At 36.5% G+C, this 14,257-nt stretch overlaps 1 protein-coding gene across 1 annotated transcript in view; it reads right to left on the bottom strand.

Moving 5' to 3' along the window:
- Positions 1-14,257, bottom strand: part of LOC111516189 (glutamate receptor ionotropic, kainate 2) — a 213,017-nt gene that overhangs the window by 13,969 nt on the left and 184,791 nt on the right. The window contains exon 16 of the mRNA XM_074186656.1: positions 11,162-11,415. Within this exon, the coding sequence (XP_074042757.1) occupies positions 11,162-11,415 (254 nt within the window). The remainder of the gene's footprint in view (positions 1-11,161; positions 11,416-14,257) is intronic.

Here is a 14,257-nt window from a genome sequence, read left to right as displayed (position 1 = left end):
AATTTTGTCACACTGTCCAAAAATAATTAACAAATTCATAAGAACTTCGTTTGAATAGTTTTGTTCCATCGTTTTGAAGGTATTTGCAACTTCTGAAGTGACGAAAATGTCGATATTATTAAGAGAATGTCACAACGCTACTGTCAAATAGTAATCATGGCCTGCTTACCAAATACCGAATGGAAATACCATTCTGAAGGGATATTTTCACAAATAAATGTTCATAAGTCCGAAACTCGACTAGTTAGGTATAGGTATGATATACATAGAAAGGAAGCAAATTTCAGCAGCTTTCCGAATTTTCAATAATATACAGGGTGTTCCATTTAAAATAATCAAATTTCAGCAACTTTTTCAAGCAAACGAAAAAACTGTATTTTTTTACCACCCTGTATTGAAGTAACGGAGATTAGGCTGACGTGTGGGAAGTGTCCAAGTATCACCTAACTCCAAATCAAATTTTGATATCATAGTACTTCTTAACTAAAAGATATCGGCATTTTTAGAAGTCATGATTTTCGAAGAAAAAAATTGAAATTAATTTTCATTTTGAAAACGGTAACAGATAGGTATAGGGAGATATCAAGAAAAGTTGTCGGGCAATTGTTGGAGATTCCAAAAATAATATTATATACAGAGTGTTCCATTTGAAAAATCAAAGTTGCTACTGCTTTCTAATAGAAGCGGCAACACCGCATTGTCGAAAATATTTTAGTTGGCTAGAGAATGTCCGAATATGCCCTCCATTAAATTTTCAAAGTGATCCGTTGTCTGGTTCACCAGAAACGTCTAATGTGCCATCCACCGTGAATCAGCCTGTATTCATTTCAATAAATAATGTGGCATTCCGGTCTTCAAGACTTTGTGGGTGTATGTGCAGTATCCTGGAACATAATGGAATCGAAAAATTAGGGACATCCAACCAGAAGAATCAACTTCACCAGTACACCGATAAGTGACACATCTTCGGGTGGCAACTAAAGTCGAGCACTCATCACAACGGGGACCACATCACTGAGAATATACAGCCTTTCCTCACCCTGCCACTCAACATTGAGAAAGTGAAGACCGTCAGAGAAGCGCTTAAGGTACTAGTCTCCAAGAACATTTTAGAGGGAGTGACTTCGTCGAAAACAAACGAGAAGGTCGAAGCGTGGGAACAAATTACGCTCTGTAAACTTCCCGTTATCCTTATTTTGCATCTGAAGTTTTTCGAATACGGCCACGAGCGTTGCACGAAGATTATCAAGGCTTTGGATTTTGAATTCGACTTGAAAATTGATTCGAATTTGCTATCGTCGGAAACATAGTCTCCAACAGAGAAGCAATACAAGCTATTCGCCGTCGCGTCGTTTACCACGAAGGCAAAAATGCCAACCTTGGACTCTACGTGAACGATGTCTTCCACGTCGGCTACAACTGCTGGATTAGGTACGACGATTCTTCGGTCAAAACCGTCCAAGAAGAAGACGTATTGAAACCCTAGGCACAGTATTTTGTATACAGTAATTTCATAAAGGCTGATTTGTGGTTTGAATTTTCCTACGCGCAGACCCACGCGTCGATGTCTTAGGTCTGCGCAAACGACGAGTTTAAGACAGGCATGCAAACCTTCCATAGTTGTCGAATTTCATGGGTTTCACCCAACCTACTGTGGTACATTATTTTACAACTCGTGAAAAAATGTTAAAGGTGGTCTCTTATTCCATAAAATTCTGATTGCTGGAATATTACTGGATGAGACGTTGGTTCTTAGAAATATTCCACGTATTTTATTCGAAAATGATCATTTTGGCAAATCTACAATATTATGTCGGATAACGATAATTGTCACATTGGCAACAGTGCAAAATGCAATCATAACCTATAAAATACTGTGATTTTTGTTTATTTCGTAGTTTTCACGTGTTCTAAGTTTTGTTGCATATACTTTTATTCGTTTGCTAGCAGTGGGTGTTTTTTCTGCGAAATAGTGAATTGCAAGATGTCTACAGTTTTGGCTGAGTTTGTTTCCAAAAAACAATGCAAATATTGCGTAGTATGTTCAAGCAATTCGAGGGAAAATCCCCAATTGAGTTTTTTTAGGATTCCCAAAGATGATGCAAGGTAACTATCTTCTGAAACTGAAAAAAAACCCTTTACTGAGATTTTTTTCAAAGGTGTGCTTCATGGAAGGCCATTTTGAAAGTGGATAAATTGAAGGAGTTCACGTCTGAAGAATGATATTCGATGAAATACTAACTTCGCTCAAACCTGAAAATTTGAAAGAATATGAGGTATTAGTACCGAATACAATAAATCAATATATTTTCCTAGATAGCAATGATTACACCAATCTACAGTTGCCTGAGCAGAACTCTTTCAGTAACATAAGTGGCTATTTTATGAAAAAATGTCTCGAAAAACACAAATGTGACATTTGCATTAACTATGCTAGAGAAAATGAATTATTAAGTGCAGAAACTTTGTACACGCAATTCAGAGCATATCCAAATGCAAAAAACGATACTTTTGGAAATCTACAAACTCCAAATAAAAAGTTTATAGATTATTTGAACATTTTGGAAACTATTTTCAGTGAATATTTTCCAAACTTATCGATAGAACTTGGTGTTGGAAGGAGCATAAAACATAAACTCCAGGAAGTGCCTTTTTCTCATCCATGTTTGCATTTTCCAGTTGATTATTTAATTTCATTATATGTGCGGATGAGAATTTATTATACGATTAAGTTTATAAATCGTAGTTTCAAAACTACATCGAAAAAAAATAAAGAAAACCAAAACATACAAAACCTTCGACATTTGTAAATTTTCTCCAATACTTCTTAAATACCTAGTGTTTATACAGTGTGACCCATTTAAAATGGAACCACCCCTGTAGAATGTGCATTTTTCAATCAATCTCAATTTTTTTTTATTGAAATATTAAGCATGAAAAACTGTATCTTGACACTAACTTTCACAATTTTAGTTTCATTTCCAAGGCACTCTATGGTTTTTTTTGTTTGTCAAAAACGGCAAAAGTTTATTAGGCAATTTTTGTTTTCAAATTTGACTACACCACTGGATTCGTAGTCGTTATAAATCAAAACTGTCAAATTTTCATTAAAAAATATTTGTTAACAACGAAGTTACAACAACTTCAATTTTGGAAACAAAGTATTTGTTTGTAATTTTTATTCAGATTATAGACATATTTGAGATCTGACAACACTGTCATCACCAAGTAGAACACCAGTGAATTTGTACAGTGAAAATCCGAAGTCAACAGCTCAATGCGTTCTACAGTTATAACTCCTGAAAATATGGTAATGTGAGAGATTTGTGGTGCAAGCGTTTTGTAATAAAAATCTGACTACGCCACTAGATTTGTGGATAATATTTCCTTAAAATCATTCATTTGAGTGTAGGTTACGAGAAGTGTATTCTAGAATAACAGAAAATTAAAAATTCATTTTCAAGTTATGCAGTACTTAGTACATTCTTCCGCATAGCCGCTAAAATCAAATTGATTTAAAGCATGGAAATCACAAATCCAGTGGCGTAGTCAGATTTTTATTACAAAACGCTTGCACCACAAATCTCTCACATTACCATATTTTCAGGAGTTATAACTGTAGAACGCATTGAGCTGTTGACTTCGGATTTTCACTGTACAAATTCACTGGTGTTCTACTTGGTGATGACAGTGTTGTCAGATCTCAAATATGTCTATAATCTGAATAAAAATTACAAACAAATACTTTGTTTCCAAAATTGAAGTTGTTGTAACTTCGTTGTTAACAAATATTTTTTAATGAAAATTTGACAGTTTTGATTTATAACGACTACGAATCCAGTGGTGTAGTCAAATTTGAAAACAAAAATTGCCTAATAACCTTTTGCCGTTTTTGACAAACAAAAAAAACCATAGAGTGCCTTGGAAATGGAACTAAAATTGTGAAAGTTAGTGTCAAGATACAGTTTTTCATGCTTAATATTTCATTAAAAAAAAATGAGATTGATTGAAAAATGCACATTCTACAGGGGTGGTTCCATTTTAAATGGGTTACACTGTATGTACCCACGACTTATTATACTTTAGCAATAGAAAAATTTGTTAGTTTTCTGAATAAAGTGTATTCAAAGCCTGAAGTGATGTCTTATTCAAGGAAGGTAGAAATGAACTATCGAAAGCTTCACGAAAATAAGGAGTCTTCTTTGACCTAGTACCAAAAATTCTGACTGCAACCCCACTAAAGCTTTTCCAGATTTACTATGGGCTATATAGTTTCATTTTTTTCTACTGTACTTATCAGTCAGGTTAGGAGGAAAAACGTATTTGAAATTATTTAGGGACTGCAGGACAGTTGCAAACATACATTTTGGAAATGTCTATACCTTTGTATACATTGTATGGCATGTGTCTGACAAAACAACTACTTCTCTGGCAACTATCCCAACAGATGTTGAATTATATCTCGGACATACGTGCAAAAATCCTTTCTTTGAAGGAACAACTCTGCAAGAGCTGTCTACGAGGAATACCGAGTCCACAGTATACTTATATAACTATACTGTGCCGAGTCCCTGTGTGTATACAACCGTGATAGCATGGTCTGCACTGATGAGGAACACTTCAAAACGGTTCACAGTTGGTTCCTTGTTCGAATCAGGCGAAGTCCCACTATTTGTCCTAGAGAGCTGTTGCAAAGTTGTTTCTTCAAAGTGAGAATCTCTGCAATTATGTCTGAGGCGACTTGGATTCCGAAAGGTTAACAGTCGTAAGGTATTTTTGATAGTCAAATTTACATTATATAAGAAGTTGCTGACTAATAGGACATGTTTCATTTAGAATAACTGTTTTTAATCTACGCAGCAACTTTTTGGGGTTGATTAGACATCTAGACTTGTATAGATTCAAATATCAACATTTGTCAATATATGTCGAGTTATTAGCTAAAGAAGTAGTTGTATTCTGTCGGAAAACATATATAATGGTATAGTCAAAAGGCATTTGGACTTGTCAGTGATTTTATTATCAATTTTTACTTGGATAAAAGCTGGAAGCAGCAAAACAACCTATTATCTTACAGTGTAAATAATTCATAACTTCCGACTCCGAAAACTCTCACATACATTTATAGTTAGTACATACATACAAAAAAATTATTTTTGTATGATTGAACACTACATACTTAATTACTTTTTTACTTCTTCAAGTCCTGAATAGTAACTACATAATTCAGAAAGAATAGGCTCTACAGATTCCCTAATCTTGAGTGATGAATTCGATTAGGAATATTTTTAATAATTGGTCCTTGATATAATCGAATCGGCAAACTCGTCCGCCATCTTGAATTCTCCAATCAATAAATGAATATGCAATATTTGGCCCCAAAAATCACTACAAAGAAATTTCGCATGGATTCGTACCATGGTTCATGGATAACAAAACACGTTCTTTATCTTGTCTTTTTTCTTGTTGAAATGAAAATATATTTTGTCACATTCGAATATGGACATCTGCCGATTCCATGAATTTTTAAAATCTACTTGAAACTTAGTTCATCATTGCCCAAATGATCTGGGTTACTTCAATATTACACAAATGCAAAATTATCATTTGTACAATTTTCTCAGGTGCCCAACATGGTTTTCATAGACTGTTTTTTTTTTGAGCAGTTTATATGAATAGTTGTTATGTTGAGCAGTGTATACACGCTTTGGTTGAGATTGTAGTAGGGAGAAATGTCATTAGTGTCAAATACGTCATCATTATAAAAAATCAAACTCCTGGACACCGACATCAAAGGGACCGACGCTGAGTGAAACTACTGTATACAGAAATACTGTGCCCAACGCGAGTTCCTTATTTGCTGTTCTACAGGAAAAGCGATAGGATCCTATCTAAATAAGGTTGCTGCTTCTACGAGGAGTTCAGCGTCTGTAATCTTACGGAATTTCTCTTTTTAGTTTTTATTGAATTTGATATTTTTTGATTTCAATGAATTTTTTATTCTTTAATTTTGTTGTAATGTATGACAAGATGTAATAATATAAAACTTCCAACTATAAAAATTGTAAAAAAATATATCATCGAATTTCCTCTAGAAGGATCGGATATGAACTATTTTGCAGCAGAAAATGTGGCTACTTGTCGATATTATCTATACGCATTTTAGAGTCACAGTTTGTGACGATCCCGCTGTATATATGGTTGGATAGATGTTATTTCGAGCGGTCATTTTATAAGTTCAACAAAAGTTGAACTTTATACAGCAGGTCGCACACATCTTTATTATGGGTGGGACGTGTCTCTTGGTCAGGAATATAAAACATTTTTTATTTTATTTTATTTTTTTCAGTTTGATATATATGGCTTTATTATGCGTTCATATTGATGCACCATCTAAGAGGACACAAATTCGTTCAGTACATGAGGAATGAGACATTTCACATGAGTATCAGTATTATCACAATTCAAGTCTATTACTGAAATTACAGTTTGTTTTTAAAAACTTACGCATCTCGTCGTAGACCATCGAACTTTTGGAGCACAGCAACTTTATACTTTTCGCACTTTTTAGGAATCTCCAATTGAATCTCTCTTCAATTGATTCACATTGGGTCTCAAATCTACCTTCTTACTATTTATAGCCTCATGGCTATTTAACTGAATCTTGGATCTAATCTAGTTCTGTTTCTCTGAATCTGACTCTGAACTCTCTTTGTCTCATTCCAGAAATTCTGAAAAAATCACTCGTTATACCTGTATATAAAAAAGGAAACCCCACAGAAAGGGACAACTATAGGCAAATATCTTTGTTATGCTCGATATCTAAATTATTTGAAAAAGTTGTAGAACGTAGGGTTATGGATCATTTGGAATCAAATAGGCTGTTATGTATGTCTCAGCATGGTTTCAGGAAAAATAAATCTATAGAAACAGCTTCCTATCATCTTCTGAATTATATTTACACAGAGATTGATAAAAAAAATTATGTGATCTCACTATTTTTCGATCTATCAAAAGCGTTTGATACAGTATGCGCGGAATTTCTCATAAAAAAAAACTGTCATTGTTCGGGTTTCCACGAAATATAATAAATTGGATACAATCCTATATGACAAACAGAGAAATGGTTGTAATCTGCAATGGAGTTACATCTGAGTCAAAGACGGTAAAACTCGGGGTGCCACAGGGCTCTGTTCTAGGACCTCTACTGTTTCTTCTCTATGTTAATGATCTTCCTCAACATATAAGGGGGGGCTACGTCACAATGTTTGCTGATGATACAACGATAACCATAGCAAGCAATAATGCTGAGCAACTCATCAGCAAATCTAAACATATTATTGATCAGTTCAGTACCTGGTGCCAAAGAAATAAGCTCATTCTGAATACTTCTAAATCGATCAGTGTTAACTTTCACTTCCGAAGAAATATTCCAATTGGTCGACACTCTAGTTATGACATTAAAACTTCTGAAGAAATGAAATTTTTAGGGACATTCCTAGACGCCAATCTAAATTGGGAAAGGCAGGTGGACTATATATGTGCTAAGTTAAATAGAGCATACTATGCCATAAAACAGCTGAAATCCTGTTTGGATGAAACTGCCTTACTCAGCATATATTATGCTATGGCCTACCCTCCTATAAGTCTTAATATTATGGCTTGGGGCAGAGCAAGGGATTTTTCCAGAGTCTTCATAGCACAAAAACGCATCATAAAGCTAATCTTCAATATGGATTTCCGGGATAGCTGCCGGCCAGTCTTTATAGACAAAAAAATATTGACAGCCCCTTCCATCTTCATTTTTAAATGTATTTCATTTGTTAGGCAAAACAATAAATTATATGATAAGACTGCTTCAGATCACAGTCATAATACAAGAAACGGTGATCTTCTAAAAATCCCACAGCATCTCATGACAAGCTATAAAAAATCCCCTCAGTATAATGCCATTACGTGCTTCAATAAGCTGCCAAATGAAGTTAAAAAAATCACAAGTGACAAGGTATTCCATGATTATGTTAAAACTATGCTTTTAGAAAGAGGCTATTACAGTTACCAAGATTTTTTAATTGACAATCTCACAAACAATCAAATTCACAGTGGACGAAATTTTATTTAGATTAAATTATGTGAATGATGTAAAATGTTTAGTTGATTTGTGGGCATCTATGCTTACTTGTATATGTGTGTATATATGTGTATATGTGTATATTTAGAGGTGATTCTGTGTTCAATCTCCAACTCTTTTTATCTTTACTAGCCTGTAGTACAACTGACTTACCATATATACCCAAGTGTATCAAAAATAGTGAATAAATATTATTATTATTATTATTATTATTATTATTATTATCATTCTCTCGTATCTGAACTATATTGGCATATTTATATATCTCTCCCTGCCATCAAAGTTGACCTAATTATCCCCACTCATGTCTTGGTGTACGTGAGAAGGTCACTGGCTTACAATATCTAATTGTTTATAGATATTTCCCAACAAGAAAATACACAAAGAAATTGCTGAGTAACCATCTGTATATTGTGCAATACCCATTAATTTAAACGAGTTTCTCGTGTCGTTTATGGTCCAAAACTGAATACTCATGGCCTTCCACGTGTCAAACAATTGCAACATCGGATATGTGGAAATTTTCAGTTTCTTCTGATTGAGTCACGTTTCAGTTTTCAAGATTTGATAATTTAATTTTCTTTCTTGCTGAGCTCCGTGGTTCGATTGTCTAGGGTTAGGTGAGTACACTTTTGATTGAATATTAACTTTGATTTTGGAAACTCATATATTCATTTATTGATATACATCTTTATCGCGAATATTACTGGAGTTTTTTCCCAACACCACCACACACCCAATTGAAAAACTAAGTTTTTCAATCTTCCTCTTTGAAGATGATCACTTGGTGATCGAAACACGTGTCGAGGTGTTAAAAATAACGATTTGGTGTTGGAAAAAAATTCCAGTAATATTCATTACTACACTAAAGGTTCCAAAAAGTGCATCATAAATCTGTATCGCGGTTGAATTCAAATATTATTATCTCTGTATCTGTAGAGTAAGGAGAGCGAGTGTAAGCCCACGCACTTAGGCCACATGTGACCCATTGTTCATCCTCCTGAAGAGTTGTCCTCCTAGGTCATCGTCCATCCTGTCCTTTCCAGGAAGGGGGACAGGTCGCTGGGAGACATCTCCTTTATATTGGCAGGTGTAGGCCAAGACTCGCCGAATACACACTCTCTTATTGACGATAACTCCGGGCACTCGCACAGGATATGCCTGACAGTCTCATCTTCCTGTTCACACATCCTGCATAGAGGTGTGTCCACTAGCCCCATATTATGGATGTGTTTCCTTAGTTGACAGTGGCCAGTTAGAAATCCTACTGTAAGGCGTAGATTTTTCCTGGTCATCGCCAGATATTTCTTCGGCGCCAGCTTCCCAGGGTCGCCCAAGGTGATCCTGGCAAGGATACATCCCATCTCTTTAAGGATTGAGCATGGGTGTACCACTTGACTAGTTCCGCAATTGTCGAAGTCATCAGGCCGTGGGTGCCATTGGGTCCTAAAATTTTCATTCCAGCCGCTTCCTTGGCTGAAGAGTCGGCAATGCTATTACCTTTACTCCTGTCGTGCCCTTTAACCCACCTACCGAGGCTTTGGCTAGATCTTGGTGGCACTCTAGTACTAGCCCTGAGGTAACACGCTGTCTGTTCAAGGCTAATAGTGCATGTCTGCTACCAGTGCAGATTGTTATGTTTTCGACAGAAATTCCTTTTTTGGTAATTTCTTTTGTGGCGATTGAGATACCAGCCAGTTCTGTTTGAACCACGCTGGTATTTCTTCCCATTCCTCACTTAATCCTTAGGTTTAGTGATCTGAAGTACACTCCACATCCTGAGCCTTCTTTGGTTTTTGAGCCGTCTGTATAAATCCGTATTGCATTTGTAGCATCTGACTCTGTGTTCTCCTCAATTTGTGTCTTGTAGGGTTTATTAAACACAAACCTGGGTTCAGTTGCATCGCTTGTTGCCTGCAGCAAAGGTTGCGCAGTAAACGCTTCCCGTCATAGGCCCAGCCTCAAATGACCCATTCCTACTTCGAGGTTTACACCAGCCGTGCGCAATCGTACCATGGCCATTGACGCAACCTCCTTAACGTACAGATCCAGAGGGTTCAGACCCGTGATTAATTCCATTGCCGCGGTTGGTGTTGTTCTCATGGCTCCTGTGATGTTTAAACAAGCCAGTCGCTGTATTTGATATAATTTTTGGATGGCTGTTGCTTGTAGAACTTTTGGTCCCCATGCAATGGCTCCATACGTTAATATAGGTCTTATTATTGCAGTGTAGATCCAGGTGACCACACGGGGTGAAATACCCCATGCGCATCCCATTGTCCTCCGACATTGCTCATGAGCCACGTATGCTCTTTTTGCTCCACTCTGTAGATGAGAGTTCCATGTTAGCTTCTTGTCGAGGATAGTACCAAGGTATGTCACCTCTTCAGAGAAGTTTAGTTTGCTTTTGAAGATTTCGGGAGGTTTCAAGCAATTATTATTATATCTTGATCTCAAATAGTTCATGGATCATTTCAAAATTATTTATGGGGTTGGAACAAGTGGGACTACTCACAGCGGGTATTAGAAAATATACTGCAGGCACCTCTATATTGGCACGTGGCATAAATACAACGATTCATAAGTGTCACCAATTTCACCAAAATCGCTTGTGATTTGATAGGCATACGTTTTTTTTTATGAAAAGGATGAAACGAAATCACACCTTTGAAATAACTAAGAGGATATTTCTTCATGATCATTCTTTCTGAATCAGCTTTCTCCGCAATAAACAATATTGCTTCAACAAATCATTTCATTCTGGAAATTCATTATTTCGCCCCTGAGAGGAACCGATTTCTTTCAGTTGAAATGGCCCATGAAATTATATACCTCATCGTGATATTATCATAAGTTTTAATGATGAGTTTGATCTTTCTCTTGAAGATAATCACTTGGTAATCGAAACGTTTCGAGGTGTTAAAATAACGGTTTGGTATTGGGAAAAAACTCTAGTAATATTCTAATGATGTTGTCTTCGGTTTATATAGAACCTAAATAATTGACACTCGCATAATCTGGAATACTTACCCCATTGAGGTGTGGTAAATCAAGAGCAGCCGGAACATATGTCGTTGCCGGACTACAACGTGTACAAGCTCGTCTCAAAGCAGGTCTTTGACGTGATCCATGACATCTCACTGCAAATCGCAGTTCCTCAGCCATTTCTGAGCAGAGAGATTGTCGATCTGTCTGGGCGTTCTTCCTGCTATTCCAACAAAACTCCAATATGGCTACAATAATTGCCAAAGCAAGACCGCAGAGAAGGACAACAAAAACCCCTCCTGTAAAAAGTATTACCATCAAAATGATGAACTGGAATTAAAATATCGAGTTGAAGAATTGAAACGAAAATGTTCATCGAATTGATGAAAATTTTATACCGATTCACTTTTATAATACATGGAAACATGTAATTTCAATTGGTATAAGTCCTTGCGAAATCAATATAGTTTCAGTTGGAAAAATGGGAACATTGCACTACAGATTTTCCACTACATGACAACAGATGACGATAGTGCTCGCTTGTATCATAGCAATACTGATAACATTGATGAAACATTTTTCATCACCTCCAGATGATTTACACTATATGGTAATTGTTAAAGAAACCGGAATGACTATGCAAAACTTCTCATACAGTAATTCAGAATTACTCAATTCACAAGAAGAAGAAGAACTCAATTCACAGATGAGAAGCGTTTCACGTGGCGTACCTCAAGGATTTATTCTTGGGCCTACCATCTTTCTCATGTAAATAAATTCGTTTTCGAAATTGAATCATAAATTGAAATTGTTTGCAGATTACACAACTTTGGTTTATTTCGATAAAAACGTAAGTGAATTGAAAAATAAAATAAATAATGATCTTTGTGCCATTTCATTGTGGCCTAATTTTCATAAACTTTGAAAAATCTAGTTATATGTATATAGACAAGAAACTAATGCCTGAAGATTTAAGTACACCTCTCTTCTACAATAATTGTAGAATTGAATATGTAAATCACAAAATATTTAAAATCTATACCTTTGAATGCGAAAGTCACTCACTCATTCAAAGGAATATTTGGTTATAAATAGATCAGAATTCAGAAAAGTACTGGCATAAATAGGTACATAATGTCCAAATTTCAAGTATACATTAAAGACTTGCGTGTTCCAACGGTGACCCTGAGACTTTGGTTCCAACCGTGATCCTGAGACTACTCTGGTTTCAACGATGATCCTGAGACTTCTCTGGTCCCAGCCGTGATCCTGAGATTACTCTGGTTCCAACGATGATCCTGAGATACTCTGGTTCGAACCGTAATCCTGTGACTACACTGGTTCCAACGATGATCCTGAGACTTCTCACTTCGACTTCTTGATATGGGACGGCCTGTACAAACACCCCAAAGGTGAGCACGTTGGGAAAACTGGGTTAGTGCAACTGGTTCCCGTATTTGATCCAATAACTGTTGCAGAGGTTGAGTTCCGCAATGTGACTACTGACGTTGCAGGAAACCAGAGAATATGTTAATAGAAGGAAAATAAAAACCCTGGCCAGGGGGTTTTCTGTACGTTTCTTCATGTGTGGTATTCTGCACGGATGTCCTACTGGGACTTGATGAGTGACTAAGGGCCTTCTGGTTTCTTATGAATCTGATTTCGGAAATCCTTCCACCTGGCACAATGAGTTCGGTAACCACCAAAAATCCTCTATGGAGTTTAAGTTTCAGACTGCAAATATACACACCAAAATGACCAATCAGTCTTCCACTATATAATCCTGACTTGTAGAAATAATCCCCGTGAAGGATGGCAAAAATACAACCATATATATCCTACAAATCAGTCAGATGGTACCCTTGAACTATCAATCTAGCTCAACGAAGGTCAACATCGAAATCCCAGAGACTACCACATCTGACAGCTATCCAGTTGTTGCGACAGTGTGTCTAATCTACACTACTAGCTCCAAGGGGGCGCTGTGCACATCATATATCAATCAATTCCTCCACAGCCACTCGAGACATCATCAACAACTCCGTGACCCATCACAACTCCTTCTCCCAGCAATGCAACCCTAAAACCACCCTTGACAATTTGAGTAACCGATCAATCCCTCACCCGTGAACAACTGCAGAACTAGTTCGGTGTAGGTCGTCGGAACGACACTACGAAAGTTCGGCGGATGTCAACCAACAGCTGTCTCTTAACCTTGTTATTGAATGTTTACAAAAATATTGACTCCAACCTATTTTCAACTATTTATCAATCCTTATTTATGCCATGGAATAGAAACATATAAGGTTGAGTCGACACATCTTTCCCATTCAGTACGAATATTTGAACATTCATATTATGCAGAATATTTACCGTATTTAATATTTACAGTATTCAGAAACCCAGAGCTAACTAATATTGTTTTTCAGGCGATATAGCTCTAATATGTAGTAAACCTTCTGGAAGTGATGAATAATAATCTATGCAATACATATTCTTGAAAAGGTATAGAGAATAAGGCAGACAACGGCTGAAAAATGATAGGCGAAGAAAACTGAGAAATATACAATAACAACTATTTCAACCTAGCGAGGAATTTCGGATTTCCAACGTCAATGGGCAATAGGAGAATGCGAAGTGAGTGTTAAGTACTGATCAAAGCAGTTAGTCAGGGAGCTCACATATATTTTTGTACATTTCAGGTATGGTTTTCTATGGAACGGAATATTCCTATTACTATGATGTTAAATGAATAAAATCAACTTGTAACTGAATTATATTGTTAACATCCTCTGAATAAAGATCTTGAAAGGTGAGGTAGTGTTTTGAAAGGTCACATAGGAGTAGTTTGGATCTAGTGCAAAATTGAAACGTAACAATATCACAAAATAAAGCAACTAACTACTAAAATATGCAAACCTAGAAATTCATTGGACATTGATACGCATATCTCTTATGCGTCAATTCTGCCCGTGGGTTGGGCTACTTATCGCGCGCGTCCCCAGGTGGTGGATAGAAAAACTGGGAGGTGGTGGAGACCGGGAGCCCTGTCCGGGAAGCCAACGTGGCCTTACGGACGACATCGCCGGACTCCTGGTCGGTGGCAGAAATAACTAGTGTGAGAGGAACCAAACCTCCCCA

The sequence above is a fragment of the Leptinotarsa decemlineata genome, unplaced genomic scaffold, assembly GCF_025532065.1.
Source record: "Leptinotarsa decemlineata unplaced genomic scaffold, Ldec_3_MD MMD2_P_RNA_scaffold_4, whole genome shotgun sequence".
NCBI lineage: Eukaryota > Metazoa > Arthropoda > Insecta > Coleoptera > Chrysomelidae > Leptinotarsa > Leptinotarsa decemlineata.
Note: the sequence above shows the minus strand (reverse complement) of the source record. Positions and strands in the feature narration are given on the sequence as shown.